The 20,794-nt window shown below is 43.7% G+C and overlaps 1 protein-coding gene across 8 annotated transcripts in view; it reads right to left on the minus strand.

Annotated features, from left to right (window-relative positions):
- ATP8A (ATPase phospholipid transporting 8A1) overlaps positions 1-20,794 on the minus strand; it is a 122,335-nt gene that overhangs the window by 98,142 nt on the left and 3,399 nt on the right. For 5 of the 8 annotated variants that reach the window (XM_075688927.1, XM_075688920.1, XM_075688928.1 and 2 more), the window contains exon 1: positions 4,983-5,264. The exons of 1 other annotated variant lie outside the window; for it this stretch is intronic. In XM_075688927.1, coding sequence (XP_075545042.1) covers positions 4,983-5,021 — 39 coding nt within the window. In that variant the 5' untranslated portion in view covers positions 5,022-5,264. Of the gene's footprint in view, positions 1-4,982; positions 5,266-20,794 lie in introns of those variants that run through there. 2 more of the 8 variants (XM_075688922.1, XM_075688926.1) reach the window with 2 other exon arrangements.

The raw sequence follows: 20,794 nt of genomic DNA on the forward strand, positions 1-20,794 counted from the left end.
CACGAAGGCGGTACTATGTGCATCTTCCAATGAGTCCTCACAATTAACGAATAATTAAATGCATGTTTATTGTACGGTCAGAAACGTTGCGTTTTTTTCTTTGAATTAAGGAAATTACTTACCCGCTCGAGGCACATACACTAGTAAATAAATACTAGTTGCAGGCATTGCGAGAACGAAACGCAGCCGAATTCAGCGATTCCTTCGCCGCCTTCTTTTCACTTGCCCACTTTTTTCCTCAGATAACAACTACGGAGGAATTGGGAAGAAGCCAACGCTTATAGGCTTGTTGCCAGGGAGGAGGAGGTGTGCCGGGGAAGAATAAAGTGTTAACTTGAAGCAGAGTAAGAATTAAAAAAAAGACTTTTGAATGTTAATTATAAATGATGCGATTTTAGAGGATGAGAAGTGTTATTTAGATAAATAAGTAATGACCTTACCTCATTCGTGATGTACGAAATTTTCTGTATGTTTAACTCATATCGTAAAATTCGAAACACACACACACACCATATATATATATATATATATATATATATATATATATATATATATATATATATATACACAAACTATCACTGTCAGTATTGATTTCTAAGTTAACTGCATTTACTCAGTTGAAATAAACACATACGTTCGCCACTGTTTGTCCAAAGGCTTTTCTGTCTCTTTTTGTTGTTCAAGGTGGTCCAACTTTGTATTATTTCAAGGTATTTGGTTAAGATACCTTGGGTACATCGTGTTTATTTTCTGTATAGCTTCTTTATTCGGTATAACGTTCTGTATAGCTTTATGTTACTTTATGGTCACTGATTGTTTGCCCAGAGGCTTAGGCAATATTTTTTCGAGGGGGTCCAAGACATAATATTTGAACGTATTGGATTCAGGCAATCTTGTTGCACCGTGTGTATTTTCGTTTCTTTTGTGTATTACCATGGTGAGGTTGCCTTGCGGCCAGTGTAGCAAGCTTGGAGAAGTTCTGTAAAACGGTCACGTTTTAGGTTTCCATAACTCAGGAGGACAACGTTCAAGCACTTGCCTGCTCGACGTGTCGGCAACGTGATACTTGAGATGTCCTTTAAATATAAATGTTTCCTTATGCGATTTTCGGATTTAGGCGTTAGCGTTAATGTTGAAGTCGCCGGTGCCGTGGCAGTTGCTGTGTTAGAAGCTTCTTCCCTAGCAGTCATGATGAGTGGTTTTAAAGGTAATAATAATAATAATAATAATAATAATAATAATAATATTAATAATAATAATAATAATAATAATAATAATAATAATAATAATAATAATAATAATAATAATAATAATAATAATAATAATAATAATAATAATAATAATAATAATAATAATAATAATCTGATAGCCTGCGAGATTTGAGAAAAAGTTGTTTTTTAAGCGAAGCTTTCTTCGCATCTTCCCTTGAGTTTGGCGTTCATCATTTCCTCGTCAGATATATTTATGGACAAAGAGAAGTTGAATGAACCATTAAGAGGACATATCAGAATAACAGATGTCAACAATTCGTGACAATGACGTGACAAGACGTGTGAAAACAGAGAGTCCTAAAAAAAACTACAGACAGAAATGAACATGCCACAACACGTCCATATTGCACACAAACAGAGTTTTGAAGGACATCCAAGAAAAAAAAATAGCCACGGGTTCAAATAGAAGTTTCAGCGAGAGTCAACAAAGGAAACAGCCATGGACACAAAATGTCCGTGACTTAGTAACTGAGCCTGAAGCCATACCAGGTCATATGGCTTCTTCTTCAAAGCAACGTCAAGCTTTTAATTTATTTTTTCTCCCTCCTTCAAACCGAAGCACCAAACAGAAGCCACAGAAAACCAAGGCGAAACAGAACATCGCGAAGAGAATCGTGGGAAGCTTCGTTTGCAGCCTCAGACCTGGAAGATCAGCGCAGGCTGGTGAACCAACTGCGGGAAGCGGTGATTGCCAACGGCTTTCTGGGCTGAGGGAGCTGCGCCCATGTTGGGCGAAGAAAGACCAACTCGTTCAACCTGGATTCCCCAAATAAGTGTTTACCCCCCCCTCTCTCTCTCTATCTCTCTCTCCTTCCTTCAAGACAATATTGACCTAGTAGACAAGCTCTAGCCTGTTGACATCAACACCACCACCTTTGTCTCACCTGCACATACTATGGCCATACTACATTTTACTGCCTTTTTCAAGGCGAAAGCCCTAAGTGGCTCGTTGCAATGGCCCATACCCCAAGAAAGAGGTGTCTAGGCCAGTTATGCAAAAGGTCAGCGCTGCAAAAAATATCATCATCAGGAATGGCTCGTACCATCGTAAACAAGCAAAGGTTTGGTATTTGTGCGGTCGACACCTAGCATAAATGCGTGCATGCCGAATGCGCAATATATCTAAATTTATAATTATGCCGTGTGCCTTACGTGCTTGCTGTTTGCCTTGACTCGGTGTGCATCGCACAGGGCTGTACGCGCAATCTTGCAGCGAAGCTGTTTATGGCTAGGCTCCCGTGACTTTTGTTCTGCGTTAACGAAAACTATCATCATCAGCAATAGCTCATAGCCCCCAAAGCAAGCAAAAATGCAATGGCTCATCCCTATCGTAATGCAGAGGCTATATATATATATATATAGTTGTCCATGCGAATATGTGTGTGTATAAATAAATGTTTGTTCGTACGTTTGTTCAAAATTCTGTATCACCTCTGTGCCGTGGGCAAAACAGCATCGCTGTTCATTCACCTTCACAGAGTGCAATGGCTCAGGATTCTTTTTTTTTTTTTTTGCCACCTAGGACTTGCAACAAATCCCCAAAGAAAAAAGAGTGGAGTTCGGGTGCATCTGAAGTGTCTCAAACGCATCTCAGTGTCTGCCTGGGACTCCTATGTTTCCCCGTTAAAATGAAGTAAAAAATGAAATTAAATGTTGTGGACGATACAATCCACGCTCTCGCGTCTAACTGCAAAGTAAAGTAATTGTCGCGTGTGGCCGCACTTGTGCTCTGGCGAATACTTTTTTTTTTTGAAATATGGATAACCTGCCAAAAAATGAAACGTTATCTTTTCGTCGATCAGCATTGACGCAGCAGGCCTCACGTAACGCTGCAATGCGACCATTCTCGTTCGTATACGGCAACTTAAACCACGAAAAGTCTGGAAATGGCTCGGACAATGGAATTGGAATGTGGGATATCAGCATAAAGTCCTTTCGCTTACCATTGAGAAGGCTATACAGTCTAGGTAAGGTATGTCACGCAGGAAAGTACCCCGAAGCTACTGGTCTATTGGACTGTCAAGCAAATGCGAGAAATAATAATAATAATAATAATAATAATAATAATAATAATAATAATAATAATAATAATAATAATAATAATAATAATAATAATAATAATAATAATAATAATCAGGAGTGCCGGCGCACGCATATACACAAAGAAAAAAAACAGCAGGGGAATATACAGTAACAAAAAAAGGAAAAAAATAACAATCTTGAAAAGAACAATGTAGATACAAGGCGCAAGGTGAATACAAAAGAAAAAGGAGGAGAAGGGGCAGTTGAACAATATGCGAAACTATGACAGAACAACGCAAAAGAAGAATGATAGTAATGATGATAATAAAATAAGCTCGAAAGCCAACTGATCAGATAATAAGTCTGAAGCGATATTTTAATTTAACGTTTAACTTGGGCGCTTCCAAATCATCCCCGGATTTCAATGGAGACTAAGCTTCGTGAAATCACTTCTCAAGGCGCGACATGGCGGTCAATCCGCAATCTGGAAAAAAAATGTAGCGATTGCGACTTCATACCAAAACGGGAAGGATCGGTACATGCTCGGATTTGATACAAAGACAGGAAAATTACAAAGCCAGAACGACATACCTTTTCTACGGTGAAACAGAAAAATCGAATAATCCGCTGCTGCTTCTAAAGCAAGACGAAATTACGGAGTGCAAAGTAAATTGCTGCCCGTCATCGTCGCCTCCATTTATGCCGCGCACTGTATATTGTCGTTCTTCAAAAGCCCTTCGGGATGTCGCTTATTAAAGTCGCTATGCTGCTGCTTGTATGTAATATGCCCCGTAGCGAGAATTGTCAGTTCCGTGCAGTGCCTGCTTGCGAGTCCGCCTCGTTCTACTAACCTGGATATGGATACGAATGGAAGACATAACGACGACATGCACTCTAGTCTCTGCATATTTCCGCTAGTTAAGAAAATAAGTTTAACGTCCCGAAATTCTGCACGGAGGATTACGAGGGACGGCGTAGTGCAGGGCTCCGGATTAATTGTTAAAAACCCGTTTTTTTTTTTCTTAACGCGCACCCAAAGCGCGGCACACGAGCGTGTTCGCATTTTGCTCACATCGGAATGTGGGCGCTGCGCGACCGGGACTCGATCTCGTGCTCCGCAGAACAACGCCATAGCAACCACAAAGGCGTGGCCATGGCGGGTATTTACGGTAGTATCGCCACCAAAACCTACTACTTCAGTTCGTTAGCCTTAAAAGCTCTTTTTCCCTGTAGGCGCAGTTTGGGTTGTTGAGCTATAGCGACGATTCGCACAAACTTCGATTTAATATTTTCAGTGTTTTCTGCACCAAATATAGCGCCGTCAGCCAACGTCCCAGTACACAGAGGGTTGTTACAATACCACTCAAGGTTGGATCTTGATCCCCCTTCGTTTCAAAAGCAGGGAAATAGGGCGAGTGGCAGAGTAGGCTTATACGTCCGATAAAATACGGCAGCTGCACAGCCGCGCCCGGCGACGCTTGCGCTGACGCTGGCGACTTCGCTAAAGTGTTCGCAGCAACTTCGAGTGAGATTCGAGCTAACCAGCGTTTACAAAATGGACGCAATTAATCACCGATCGATCGAAAGCGAAACAGTCGTCCAGTGCTCGTGGACGATTGCCATGAGCCAGCGCGCTATACCGATAGCCAGAAAGTACTAGCCTTCAACAGGGACAGATAAAACTCTCACCTGATTCAGTCCGACGTTCTCTGTGACGTCGCCCTTCATCGCGCAGCTCGCGAGTGCCGTGTGAAAAGCAAACACTCGCCGCGCGCTGAGCCAACACCACCTATAGTTGGGCTGACACTAGCTATGGAGAAACGCTCATGTTCACGTGACTCCCGCGACTGGCAACAAACTGCTCGCATCCGATTGCCTCCTCCCCTAGCCGAGCCCACAGCTTGTACAGCGGTGTTGCGCCTCGCCGAGCGGTTCGGTTTCGCGACCGTGGTACTTTTGTCTTGACGTAGCGATAAGCGACGACACTTGGCCTGTCTCCAGGCTTCGCAGAGGCGAAACTGAAAAAAAAAAAATGATAACCCCGCCCCCTTGCCGACTAACGTAGCGATACGCTATCGTTTGTCTACGCGTGACGTAAACTTATCTCGTTAGACCTTACGCTGTGTTGGCAGGAAACCACGTGTTCTGTTCGGGGAGTGAGATCACGCAGTGCCTCGCTTTGCAAGCACCTCTTTGTTTCTGCATGTTTCTGCAAAGAAAAGGCGAAGTAAGGCCGCATTGTTATGTCTACTTGCATTCAGCGCATCAGTAGTGAGGTAATGCCTCCTATGCATGAGCAGCAGCTGTGCTCTGACTGATTCGGGACAAAAGCATAGAAAAAGTACAAAAGGATGTTGCGTCGGTGACAAAGTATGTGCCCGTTTCGAAATGGGTCTCCAGCGGACTTATGGAGCCGCAAGGGCGCAGGTGTGCTCGAAAAAACAAAGCAAGTAAGCGCGCACGCACACACTCCCTCTCCTGCTGCGAACAGAATACATGCAGCAACACATGGGGAGGAGAAGAATAACGTTGCGGACAAAAAAAGGCCGGGAACTCCATGCTCAGGCTGAACGTGCGCCCAACTGACGGTACCACAATGAGCGATCATGAACCAAGGTCACAATTGAAAAGAAATAAAAGTAACTAGCAAGTGGAGTCAGTATTGACAAAAATATTGGCGAAATCGGAAGCCCCCCTTTTTTGTCTTTTTGGTCCTTCTATAGATGATGCTCCGGTCCTTTTCAACAGTCAAAACAAACCAACAGAAGATACCTTAAGCGGTTTGTTGCCCATGAATATCTCAAATTCTCAAAGGCACTAACACGGTAACGCTGTGCTACAGCTGTCTAATAAAGAGAAGCTTCTTTTTTTTTTCTCTTCACTGCCCACAACGACGTCGCAACGAAAACGTCCCAGTTTTTTACAAAACTCACCCGATTGAAATGAGCCAAGTGCCCGATATATCAGTGCTACAAATGTACGGGGGAAAGAATATTTCGCTCAAATCTCGTAGGGTGGTGCTGCATCATTTCGGTCATTACAGAGACTTGCAAATATGTGTGGCAATGCAGCGACAAATTTAGGCCTTAAATTTAGTACAGAGAAATCGGGACTTATGATCTTTAATTATATAAGAGACGAGCAATGACGTCGCGTTAATCCAACAACAAATCGATACCCAAAGACAAGCAATACATATACCTCGGTGTGCATAAACAAAGAAAAGATCTACTACCAAGATAATCTAAGAATGAAGGTGAAGCAGAATGCAGCAACAATGACACATAGATCCCTCTGGGGCTACAATACACACACGAGGTGGTACGAGGAATCTGGAAAGGAGTAATGGTGCCAGCTATAACTGTGCTTAGAATCAGACATTGTATCGGGATTGAAAGTTAAACTAAGGACGGTAGGCCGGTGGGTCTTGGAGTTCCACGTTAAAACTACGATGAGACAGTGCAGGGAGACATGGTTTGGGCCTCTCTTGAAGTCGTATAGACGCACGGAACAAAATTAGTTTTGAATAAAGACAGAGGAACATTAGTGAAAATAAATGGGTGGCTAAAGTGCACAAGTACCTACACCTGAAAAGCGTGGACACAGCATGAAGGAAGAGGTCAAGGGGGTTGGCAACCAAGTACAGGGCTATCGCAAGTGTAATTAAAAAAAAAAAACCAAGAGTTATCAAAAAGAAAGTCAGAGAAACAAAGACAGTAAATTGTATCCAAAGAATGGATACAAAAGAGACCACGGATATTCACAAGAATGACAAAAAAAGAAATTAGAAAGGACATCCTATATGATAACGCAAGGGGCAGTGCCTTGTTATTTGAGGCCTGAGCTGGTTGGCTAAAGAAAAAGAAACATACCGGAGCAAATATTCGCAAAAGGATGAGGCATATGTATGCGATTGACCAAGAGGATCACCAACAGGCACGATGGAATGGAAGAAGCAAGCGTCATGAGAATCATCCAGGCGTTCGTCACAAGTCAGATCACGTATGTGGCGGCATACCACAGATGGGGCGCCGCAGAAAAGAAGAAGCTATAGACGGCCTGACTAGGAAGATATATAAACAAGCGATTGGACTCATGCTAAGCACGAGCACGGCGAAACTCCTAGAGCTGGGACTGCACAACACGCTAGAGGAGCTAATAGAAGCGCAACTTATAGCGCAATACGAACGCCCCTCCAAGACGACGGCGGGCAGACACATCCTGGATAAATTGGGGATCCGCTACCCCACACAACACGGAGACAAACGGGACATACCCACGCAAATAAGGGCTAAACTCACGGAACCCCCTCTTACCCAAGAATATGCTTCCGGTACACCACGAGGGCAGGAGAAAAAGCAGGGCAAAGAACATGGCGAAGAACTACGGAAGGCACAAGGACGCGGTCCTTGTATATAGATGCTGCACGTTACAAACACAAACGCAGCTTTGTCGCAGCAGTACTTAACCACAACAGACAATGCTGCACAAGCTCGACTATAAACACAACACGCATCGAAACGGCGAAGGAAGCGGCTATAGCGTTAGTCATAGCACAAACCAACGCATACTATATAATCAGCGACTCGCAAACGGCAGTACGCAACTTCGCGAACGGCCGAATTTCAGCTTAGGCGCTAAACATACTTAGAAAAGGCAAACCAACAAGGAAAAACAGGTGCGTCCAAATCCTATGGATACCAGCCCTATACCACCGACTCAACGGGAGAGGACAACCCTAACGCGGCGGTACACAACGTAGCTTGAGTACTGACTTTCCGAGCTGCCATGAACGTAGACCCCTCGACAGAGCCCTACGAAGTATGGGAATGGGAAGACAGAATGACCAGGTTCAACGACATCACCAACCATTACAAGACGCAAAGATGCACTTATCCGCCCTCCCATCCACAACTCACTAGATCGCAAGCTGTCCAGTGGCGACAAATACAAACCAAATCATACAAGAGCCCGATACTAATGCACGTTATTTATCCAGACATATACACAACAGACAGATGCAAAGTGTGTGGCACCAGAGCTACGCTAGAACACATGCTATGGGAATGCCAGAAACTAATACACGACAATGCGAGCTCAGCGTCCATCGACAGCCTCCGCGCGCGATGGCAGACCGCGCTGCTCAGCTCGAGCCTGGAAGACCAACTCTGGGCAGTCCACCGGGCCAAGGAAGCCGCCGAGAGGCAAGGACTCTTGGCCGTAAGCTCGGCGGGTGCCTCAGCCCACTAACTCGCCGGACGCGAATCATTCTGATTCGAAATAAAGTTTTCTCACTCACTCACTCACTCACTCACTCACTCACTCACTCACTCACTCACTCACTCACTCACTCACTCACTCACTCACTCACTCACTCACTCACTCACTCACTCACTCACTCACTCACTCACTCACTCAGCACATCCTAATGGAATGCGAAGGGTTTCACCCAGTGAGACTCGTAGGAAACGCCCGCTTACCAGAGGCGCTTGGATTTAAAGTGGATGGAAACATTAACCCGTCAGCAGTCGAGTTAAGAAGCATTCGTTTAGAGTATTGGTGGGGAGGAAAAAAAAGTAGGGAAGAAATTCATAGGACCAGATTCGTAACAGGCATAGGCAACTATACCAGGCAGCGGTGTGAAAATATTCGAAACATTCGAATAACGAATCTAATAGTCACTATTCGAAAATGCGAATATCTTTCGAATACTTTTCGAATGTTTCAAAACGTCGACTGCGTCTAACATACGTAAAATTGGAGCAAATGTAGGGTAAATTTTTACCCCCGCGGACGTAGTATGGACGCAAAACATGAGAACTTGCGTAGTGGAGCAGGCTACATCGCTTAGGTAGCAATATTTACAGGTTATACAGCCATCACTCGCACCATTTTAAGAGTCCTGTGCATGCGAAGAAACTATTTCTTTGCACCCAGTGCGCCATTTGTGCTTTTTAATAAACAACTCTTCATAACGTGCAATGTAATGACAGAAACTTGCTAACTTGAATAATACTAGGATGTGAATATCGTTTGATATTAATTGTGAAAACGGCTGTTCGTTCCCCGAAAACTATTCGGAAAGTATTGGATTCGATGCGGTTTTTGGACTGTTCGATTAGATCTCGGAAATCACTATTCACGCACTCCTACAGACAGACGTAAAGGGTTTAAGCCAGAGAAAAAAAAAACTTACAAAATGCTAAAATGATATCTGTATCTCTACAGAAGACTTGATTAGTTCAATCAGTCTAGGTGACTATTTGCCGCCCCGTTTCGAAGGGGGATGAAAAAAAAATTTACCATGCTCAGGAACAACCTATAATGTCTGAGTACTTGCGCACACATACATAAAAAAAAAGAAGAAATTACATGGTTATATGAGTAAAAAAAACCCACAATGAATAAATAGAACCATTATGAAAAGAAGAGAGGACATAAAGAAAGTGTACACAGAACAAAGCGCAAGGTAAATACAAAAGAAAAATGAAGGAGAGACGCAGTTGAACAATGTGTAAAACTATGAAACAACAAACGCAAAGCTCGGAACAGAACAGTGACAGCGCGTCAGGAAAAATGTCATGAAAGTAAGCGTTATGAAGATTCAGGGGCCGAATTCACAAAGCTTTTTGTTCGTAAGTGCTGTTTGCCATTGGTCGGTCGCCTATGTCCAGCATCAGGATTGGCTGGAATTAGATCTTACGAACAATTCAAGCGCAAGAGCGTTTTGTGCATATGCGTCCGGTATTCTTCGGAGGGTCGACAGTTGGTGATGACAGGCAGGAATACGGAAAGGTCTATGCTCTCTGGTACTCTTGCGCGGAATACGAAAGATGAAACAAATGAGGAGTTTTAATAATAATAATAATAATAATAATAATAATAATAATAATAATAATAATAATAATAATAATAATAATAATAATAATAATAATAATAATAATACCTGTAGTGCCAGGGACGGCAACTGGCCACAGATATGTAGCCGGGGCTTCAAAACAACTAATCGAGCCTGAACAGCAAGAAACATTTAACGCAGGAACTGCCTGATCACCGGCGACTTAAACATTAATTTTACACAAATACCGGTAGTTAAAATGGTGTAAAGAAACGTTCTACTTCGAGGTAGCTCAAATTGCATGCTGCCGATACGTCGGACAAGTAGATGCTTATACGATGTGCTACTCAACGACGGAAATAGAACACATTAACTTTGTACAGCTGCTCGCAGTTGACTTATTGCATTGACTTCAAGGCTATCACCCCCCTCACTCCGCCTTTCCCTCCCCCCCCTAACGCAAACACACAAAAGTAATTAGACACAAAAGAAACCAAATAGCCGTGATGCACCAAGATCGTCCGAATCAAGTATTTTCAAATATTAAGGTATACCGCCTCGAACAACAACAACGACAAAATTATCATAAGCCTTGCGCCAAACGTCCAAGAACACAAGGGGACATAAAATTATAGGCTATATCTGAGCTAAAGAAGACTAGTCTGCTTAGATACGGCGAGTCTGAAAGCGAGTCTGTACATGTATTTTCACTTCCACAAAATGCATTACTTCGCCATACAGTGTGGGGATGCGCGACTCTCACGCGTCCCCTGATATGCAGTTTTTCCCGCATAGCTCCCGTCTCCTGCAGTGCGGCTTCGCCGCTAAGCCTGGGGCCCGCGGCGGTCGGTGTGGTTGAAGCGCAGTACGAGAGATGGCGCGAGTTTTGCGTTGCTAACACCTCCGGTAGGCGGTGTTAGTTTGGCGCGAATAGGAGAAGGCTCTTCCTCTTAGTTTCGAGGTCGCGAGTGCGCCGATTCATGGTCTGCGAGACCGTCTCGTGAGGCCTCGTTCGAACGCGCCACCGTTCGCGTGACCGTACGCGCGAACGACCAGGCGTTGGGATCCAGCATGGGACGAACATATTCGCTCGTTATCGGGTCGCGGTGAGTCGGACTTCTAGATTTGTGGCGCGCCCATCGGCATGTTTTGTGGATAGCAACTCGGCTAGCAGGCATTGATCTATGAAAGGTGCAATAAATGCCCTTGTGACTGTTTGCACTACTGTGTTGTCGTTCCTTTGTCCCAAGAGCACGGGTGAGAGACCCCACAACAGAAGAGGAGCTGCGTAAATCGCAATGACGATAAATATAAAATTATTTAAATATCTTTCTCTAATACCTCAGAATATTTACATTTGCCATTTAAGCAATATTTCGAATATATTTTATAAATTATTATTTCATTTCTAAAGTTACTTTTTTAAGAAACCGCTGCTTTATGCATCAAAGCATAAGACGAACTTGAACGTCAATGCATTCCGACGGACACTCTGAAAGTTAATATCTCGAAACTGGTGCTGTCCAGAGAATTCGTTCCAAGCGGATGCGCCGTGCGAACTCGGATGCTATAACTAGTAGATTGAAATATGGGGAGTAAAGTAATTAATTAAAAAACTAATTAGCGTAATTATTCAATCGAACGTTTTGATTTCTTGTAGAAGTAGTGGCCGCCTCATTGAGTAATTTAGATTAAGCGTTAGAATTGTGCTATCTGCCACATGCTATCGTTCAAAAATTGTTGCACCTAAAAACACAACCTACACACACACACACACACACATATATATATATATATACATTCAATTTCAGCGGCGCGAGTTCTCATGAAAATGGAGAAGGATAAAGCAAGGTGCTTGCGACAAGTTTTACTTCAAGCCCCGGATATGAACTCGCGAGAAGGTTGCAAAACAGAAAAAGAATATGAAGATAGGGAGCGTGGACACCATATAACGGAAATAAAAAGAAAACTTGCGAAATGCTGCGTATCTTTGGAAACAGGAACTGTTTCCGACCGGTATCGCGCAAGACGCTGCCTGGGCCAATGGCGCAGCGAAAGCTCTTTAGTAGGAGTGCTGGAATCGCAAAATTTCCGAAACGATTCGAATACGAATACGAATATATTCTAGAAAAATTACGTTTTAATATAGAATCGAGCATGAAATATTTTTCTCATTCCTAGACAAATCCGAAATGTAAAGTACTATCGCGCTCGATATGAGCTAGACAATCCGAAAGCTTATCCGATACGTGCATGTAGTGCCGTCAACAACTGCAAACGTCTGGTCAACTGAGGCTTTTGCAAATGAGAAACAACTGCTTTCAGTTATCTGCCGCACCAAGACATTGACAGTAATGAGGCGAGGTAACAACGTCTCACCTCTATATAGAGTCTTGACTTCATTGAAGGAAATAACTGTGACACTGCACAACACCGCACGTCGTTCTATGGAAGGATGCCAGTAAGGTAAGACTGGTTAAATGATCATCTGCTCTGTCAAAACCGAGAAGATATTCTTCACAGACTGCCTGTATATGCTAGGCATTCCTATCGGCTGGAAATTATTGAACACAAGTTACCTGCCTCGCGCGTTCTCACTGAAAGACCCCTGTGCAACAACTACGGCTCTTTTGGTGCAGAATATATAGTATATGAAACAGCTTTCACTTGCGCTCACCCCTCTAGACTCCAATAAGAGTTGTTGCCCCTTATATTCGGATAGAAACGAATATTTAACAATTCCGAATAGTGATGCAATAATAGATTGCGCCGGGCCAGCAGGTGCCTATCAGCTTCGGGTAGAAACTGCGTAATGAAAAGTGTACACAAGGAAAGCAATATGGCAACGCCTGTGCTTGTTTCTGTCGTTTCAACGCCTTGCTTTTGTCAATGCACGTTTCGTCGTGTGCAGTTTTTACGTTACGTGAAGTCGAGTAGCGGATCCTCGTGTCAAATGCGAATCGAATGCGAATCCAATAGCAATGACTTTTTGATTCGTGTTCGAAATTTTCAATATTCGCACGTCCTTATACTTTTTCGATTTTCTTTGAACGATTTCTTGTAAGCGACGTCACGTACTGCATCGCCCATGTATAGCTTACGTAGCTGGGTGAAAGCGTTCTTTTGTTGTTGTTGTTGTTGTTTCTGTCTCAATCTCGAGCCGACACATGTCGACAGCTTCCTGCGGAAATTTCACTCGCACGACATTACGTGTGCTGGCCCTACAGCGGTTATTGGCGTAGGCGCGGAAGTATAGAACGGCATACAGCGGCCTCTGTACGCAGAGCGGTGATATACAGCTCGACGCTACGTTATGAGCGAGTCCGAAATAGTCCGCGACGAGCCTGTCGGCTACGTATATCTACGTCGACTCGGAAAAATGTATGCAGTTGTGATGGGAATGGCTATACGTGCGACAACCTATATGTGCCACTCGTAATGGTATATGGTTTATTTTAGACAACTTCATATAGCGGGCACAAATCGGCGCACAGCCAAAAGCAGTTAGAACGACACAAAACAAACGCTTAACATGCGACGGATGGATTTATAGACAGGTTAATATACATACAAACACGCAGAAATTATACGCGTGTATAATTTATACCAAGGAGTGTATCACCTGAAGAGGCTTAATTTGTTTTCCACACAAACGAATTGAAGTTGGGCTGCGTAGCTGTAACTGTCCTAGACATTATTTTTCTTTACTGCGCGCTGATTCGCATATAGACTGATATTACGAACTCGCCGTTAGTGCGCATTCGATAACTTATCGTGCGCATATAATAAAAAAAAGTTGCCAGAAACTTGCGTTAATTTAGGGACGCATTTCCAGCACCTTGCAAATTTATTTTACGCCGAGAATCAAAGAAATGTGGAAATAAATAAAGAAAGCGCGTACCGCTTTCTCTTATTTCTCCAAGTTCCGTCCGTGAATGAGAAATATCTCACCGGTCCGCATATGTAGCAGTCACATTACTGACGCTTTTCGCTTGCGCTGTCAAAGCAGCCCACGGAAGCGAGGTCTCGGCAGCGCAAATAACCTTGAATTATACTATAGTAGTCTGTGCCTGGCACTCAAGGTGGTTTTCAATTCGAGTTTAGTAAATCAGCTACCTATAGTTACTGGCTGCAGCAGCTGAGGTATTGAAACGTCCAGGATATTCAGGAAGCATAAGAAATTAGGTGGGGCAAACTTCGTTTGAATGTGTGCCACCCGATCATGATCGAACCCCTGACTCTTTCAACCGCTTCCAAATACCTTAATCCCCAAGAAACGCAGTATATGCAATACATATGTAAACACCGAGTTTCGCCATACTGGTTCATACATCCTGCTTCCTGTGCCAACTGCAACCTAAAGAAATTTTCACCGTTGGGGACGTTTTCTTGTGTCTATAGCTCACCCACTTAGGCTCACCGAAAAGAAAGAAAATCAAGAATGGGGTTGACAGATGGGGTAACACACTGTGGTATAAAGGTTATAAACAGGGATAAGGTACCTCAGAGAGGCTAGATAACGTTTCGATAGGAGGGCCTATCTTCGTCAAAGGCTAGGTCCTCCTATCGAAATGTGTGCAAGAATTTTTGAGGCACCTTATCCCTGTTTATAACCTTTATGCTACACATAGAAAAGGGTGGTTTAGTGAACTAATGCATCCATACAAGAGGTCGTTTTGATTTTGGAAAAACACTATTTCTGCTTCATTTATTTAATAGCTTCATCTTTAATGCCACAATGACCTAGTTGCTCCCAGTTTACTACATGAGATGAATTTGTAACAATTTATTACCGACAGTTGCAGTAGGTGAAACAGAGACAGCAATTCGCTGCTGAAATGCAGCCCTTAAAACAACTTCCCCGACACTGCACGGTCTATGGTTATCGTGCTCTAATAACGCATGCCACTCAATGTTTCTAATAAAAGGATGAGATACTGCGTAGAAGAATATTTTGGACGCCATACGCATGAAGCAGTATGATGACATCCACAGCCTAGTGTGAGTCTGTGACTGTACGACATACTTAAACAATGAATGAACAAATTGCTGGAAAAGGAGCTCGTACGGCATTCCTAATTGCTTGAATAACTAGAGTTGCGAAAACATCCTTCAATTCCGTAAGGTGCATATTGTCGTAAGGTGTATTGTTGTTCCTCTAACGGATATACCGATGCACGCAACACTGAAGAAAGAAAGGATTATGAAAAGCTATAGTTTTACTGTTCAACTTATCAACACTTATCACAAATTTTCTTATGTTTGCTCCTGCTAGCAGAGGTGTGCGAACAGTGATTTTTGAGACCAAATTGAATAGAAATCGAATAGTGCCAGAAGCGAATCGAATCAAATGGCGAATAGTTTTCGAACAGCTTTCGAAGAATGAAGCCTTTATGACAGTTAATATAAAACGATGTTCACCTCCTACTATACTTAAGGTTAGCAAGTTTCTGTCATTACATAGTACTTTATCAACCGTTGCTTATTAGAAGCACAAATGGAGCATTAAGAGCAAAGAAACAGTTTGTTCGCATGTATAGTACTCTTCAGAGAGGGCGAATGATCGCTGTAGAGCGTGTTAAGTACGCACTCCTAAGCAATGTAGCCTACTCCACTACGCAAGTTCCCATGTTTTATGTCCGTACCATACCCGCTAGGGGTGAAAACTTACCGTACTATTGCTCAAATGTCATGTTTAATTGGGTGCAGTTGCCGTTTTGAGATGTTCGAAAAGCATTCAAAGGATACTCGCATTTGCCCATATAGTGACTATTCGATGCGAAGACGGAATCGAATAGGACACTATTCTATTCGTTCTTTGAAAGTTTAGAATATTCGCACACCCCTGCCTGCTAGTATTGCATTGGCACAAAAAGACACAATCCGCGCTGCACAGGTCAGTTTTTATTCTTTTCTATTTGAAAGGCAGTGCCCAACACACTCGCTTGCCTTCGGGTATCATTACTTCGCAAGGGAGGCACTGATGCAAGCAAAGCGAACTGGCGGTAGTGAATAATCAATGATGGATGGGGTTCACCGGTAGCCCATTTAAAACACGCACGCACACACCCGCACGCGCGCGCACACGCGCACACACACACAAAAAAAAAAAGCACTTCGAAGCGCCAGCTGAAACCACCACAACCAAAACTGCCGGACCAGTCTTTTCAATAAAGTTTATTTTGTTCTTCTATGTGTATTGGTCATTGCCACACCCTTCTGGCACCATTACGTTTTTTTTTTTTGCAATTTTCGACAGTGGGCAACAGCGGAATCGATGTCGGTCATTGCTCAAGGCGTGTATGAACTCGGTAGGAATCCTGGGCAGCGATTTTGTGGGAATTCCTTTCGCTCGTTTCTATGCCACTCTTATCATTCGCCGTTGACGGCCGCCTGATCCCATCGATAAGGCGGGCGGAGCGTCCCCCTGACCACTAACGAAGCATGAAAACTAATACGATCGAAAAAGGCATCGCTACGAAACAGCGCTCCTGAAGACGATAGAAGAATCTTAGCGATATTCTTGGTCCGACCTTGCAGAGAAATGCGCTGGTGTTCCAGTGTATATACTCCCGAAATGCTTCCTCGGAGCAATGCGAGACAAAACAAAGTAGAACACAACTCTATTTTGCGTCATACTTTAAGGACGAGTATATTGAAAAGCCTCAGGATTCATGTGCAGTGGATGATATTTCTCCGGCAGTAGTAAGCAGCTTATATTCTGCAATTGGTAACAAGTGTCCCTTATTTGGCGATGTCCTGACATGCATTTGTATTTTCTTGCTTTGTAGTTTAACCTTTCTGTATCAGTGTACTGGGCCGGCATTTACAAAAACGTTTCTTACGTTAGAAATGTTCGTAGCAGCGGAAGCCAGCCAGTCGGGATGTTGAACATATCATTAGCGAGGGCGATAGGCCAATGGGCATATAGAACTTGTGAACGAAAAGATTTGCAATTTCTGCCCAACGCATTTACTTCGAATTCTTTTTGTATTTACTTCATGCTGCCCTGTAAAACTGTACAATGAAAATTCGTTTCCCACATTTACATCGAAACGTGATCCATTGCGCGTATACTTATAGGTTTCATTTTAGACCTCGCACCAGACACTTACTATTTATTGGTGTAACCAGTATTGCCTATATTTCATGCACTCTACAAAACAACGTGTAACGAAACAAAGAAAGAATGGAAAGTTAATGAACAAATCTTCCCTAATTAGTGATTACCACGCATTTGTAGTAATGCGTTGGCGAAAGAAGCCATTGTATTCAACGCACTGAAAATTCCGGCTCTATCCATTCGACGCAACGATATACAACTGTGTCAGTGTTATTGGGGTTCACGACATGGCAACTTCGCGCAGCTGCGCCCGCAATTCGGCGTGACGTCATGCGAAGGCGTGCCTCCCTGCGATCAACGCGGCGAATCGGTCGGTCGAATCGGGTAGGGATGCAGATGAGTGCGCAGCAGACCGTCGTCGCACCGTCATTAGTGTCTTCTATTTACGCTCCAAATGACGAAAGTTCTGTATGCGTCGCAGCCCGTGTACAAACACACGGGAGGCGTAACATCGGGGCACTTCGCTTTGTCGTGCCATTTCTGTTTTCGTGCATAGGATCCCGATGTCGCTTGATCACGCTTGCTCTTTCGCATTGTGCCTCCACGGGACGGAAAAAAAAAGTGCCTCATGAGAAAGATGTAGACGTACTCTAGAGGATGAGCATGCATACGCTGCGGTGCACGTCAACGGTTTTCAGCTTGCTGGAGGCACTTACTTCTAAATCGAGTTTGCGTGTCTTCACCTTATGCGTTGTTATGTACGAGAATATGAGAACGTAATTGTTTTTTGTCTTTCACTTTTCTCCGATACAACGGCATGCCAGATGTACGGTCATGATTCCTTTTTCATTGTGTCTCCTATAACCGCCTAATTTTCCTTCAGAATCGTTTGCTTATGTGATTTGTTCTTGTTGCGTGTAGTTTTCATCTTCTTCTGTGTGCCTGATCACCCTTCTGTTTGTTCCATGTGCAATCTCGTCTCATTGCGCCTTCTTTCTTTTTATTTTCCTGCTACAACTAACTACTGCCAAGATCAATTACCAGAAACTCTACATCGCCAATCTCTAACTCTCTCGTGAGCCTGAGCCATGTTTCGAAGCTACAAAAGAAACGTACGGCCAGCAGGGCACTCATAGACTTAGTATCTCAAACACGCGACCCACGAATTTTTTTCTGTTTACTAATTAACTTTCTTGCATAAGTTGTCGGGCTATTCGGCCACACCATCAGCGTGGGTATAATGCAAGGATTCCGTTCGGTCCATTCTATTCCTTTCGTTCCATCCAAGAGCCACGACTGGCTGATCCTGTTGATAATGCAAGCGGATCACCGGTTGGATCGATGACGAAGCGCGAAAAGAAAAAAAAATTAATTCACATTATTTATGATGCAACACAGCCGACTAAAGGCACACAGTGCGACTACAAACCTACTATAGAGCCAAGGAAAATACTGAGTGAATTTCTCAATTTCTCTGAATGAATTTTTCCACGAGTTCGCATGGGATTCTATCATATTGTAGCAGCTTCTATTCTTTCTTTTTTTGTGTGTGGATAAATTATCGCGTTCTAGCCTGACGATGTTCCACTAGACTAGTCAAGCGTTTTATATTCGCAATTAATTCATTTGTTTGGTTAGTTTTCAGCACATAAGTAAATCACGACACTTTTGAAAAGTACGAGCGTCGCTAAATCAATACGACGTCTGGTAAGAAAATGTCCGTCATGCACAAATATTCTTCATATTCCAAACATTCACTTCTTTTTTGCGATGTTCTGAAAACCATTGGATAGTAGAAATCAGAAGACAAATAAATGTAGTTTTATGCACACAACACGTTTACAATGAGATATGGGCTTCAAGATGGTTTATATGTGACTCCACATGGTCGTGCGAAGCCAGAATAACGATGATTTAGGTGAATCGACGTACGAAAAAAATGTGGGCGGTTCCGAAAGGTAGTGAAGTCTAAAAATGTGGGCCGCTCCCGAAGGCCGAGCAGTCTAGTACAGTGCCTCAGAGCGCTGTCTGTCACGAGAGGAGAATGTCAGAAACTGGCACTCCAAGCTAAGCAGGTCGCAGGCGGTCACGCTCAGGCTCTTGCAAACGAACTCCTACCCAAATCCGGCGTCCCTTAACAGCATATATCCCGAGAGTTATCCGAATTGTTCTTGCGTGGCCTGTGGTGAGGTTGCCACTTTGCCTCATATGCTCTGGGAGTGCGGGTAGCTGGGCTCGTAGTTCACCAAGGAAGAGTGGAACGTGCTCCTGCGAAAGACCCGTCTTTGAGGACCAAATCCTGGCCGTCCAGCGCGCCCGCGATCGGGCCGGCAGGCTAGATCTGTCAGTCCCGTCGTGGGATTAGCCGGGTGCGCGTTTTATCTCGTTTTGCTGGACCCAATAAAAGTTTATTCACTCACTCACTCACTCACTCACTCACTCACTCACTCACTCACTCACTCACTCACTCACTCACTCACTCACTCACTCACTCACTAACTCACTCACTCACTCACTCACTCACTCACTCACTCACTCACTCACCCACTCACTCACTCACTCAACTGGCACGTGACGCACGGACCAGAAGTTTCAAAGAGCAACTTTGGCGCGAGAGACGCATGCGTAAACGATCGGTCGTGGTCTAGTGTGGTTAGAGCAGTGGACTGCTGTGCTGATAAGATAGAGGTTCGATGCCACTATCGGTCTCGCATTTCCTTATATCATTATAGACGGAGTGCAACCGGTCTGTAGGTATCTAATATAAAACTCTAGGTGTGCTCAGCGATCGCCTCACAGTGTGCACGAAATCGCTAAAGAAAGCTAATGTATAGAAACGTCACCTTGATAAATGAGGAAGTGCGGAGGCACCTGTGACGCACGCGCAGATATCGAGACGTCATTATTATCACTATGTAAGTATGCTAGGTCGTATACTTAGGGAGTTATCGGTGCTAAGTTATCACCGAATGTTTAATCTTTTTTTTTTTCGTCATGAAACTGGGACTCGCGTCTTACAAAAGACAGGAGACCGGATGGTACGCAGGGAAGTGCAGGGCATATAGACCAAGACTGCGGATTCTAGCGGTCAATGTCATTCCTATTCCATTTAATAGAATTAGGTACTGGCTGCAAGATTCTACTCCTTTCAATTTCGCGAATTTGAAAGTCCGTGCAATTGCAGTAATCGCCACCCCATTACGGTGCCATTCCTTCAGCTTACGCCGATGTGGCACAAGTTAGCAACTGCCCAGGTAACTTGGAACTGTTTCATTTCTCAGACAAAGCAGCAGGAATGCCTGATCAAATTTACGAGTCTGTGCGTGCACGTGATGTTTTCGGGGCACAAAAGTAAAGCAGTACTCGCAAAAACGAAGCCACTCAATTCCATCCACATTCATTTCATGTATCTCTATATACATCATTTCGTTCACGTTCCTTTAACTGCTTCCACATGCCAGAGCGACTTCAGAATCGACGCGATTCCATGGTCGGCAACTCTGTGACAGCGATAGCGACTGATTGTTAAACTGAACAGGAAGAAAAGAGTAGAGAAAACGCACAGCATAGCGCAGACAACACACGTACCAGCAGATAAGA

The sequence above is a fragment of the Dermacentor variabilis genome, chromosome 4 (genome assembly GCF_050947875.1).
Source record: "Dermacentor variabilis isolate Ectoservices chromosome 4, ASM5094787v1, whole genome shotgun sequence".
In the NCBI taxonomy this organism is placed as follows: domain Eukaryota; kingdom Metazoa; phylum Arthropoda; class Arachnida; order Ixodida; family Ixodidae; genus Dermacentor; species Dermacentor variabilis.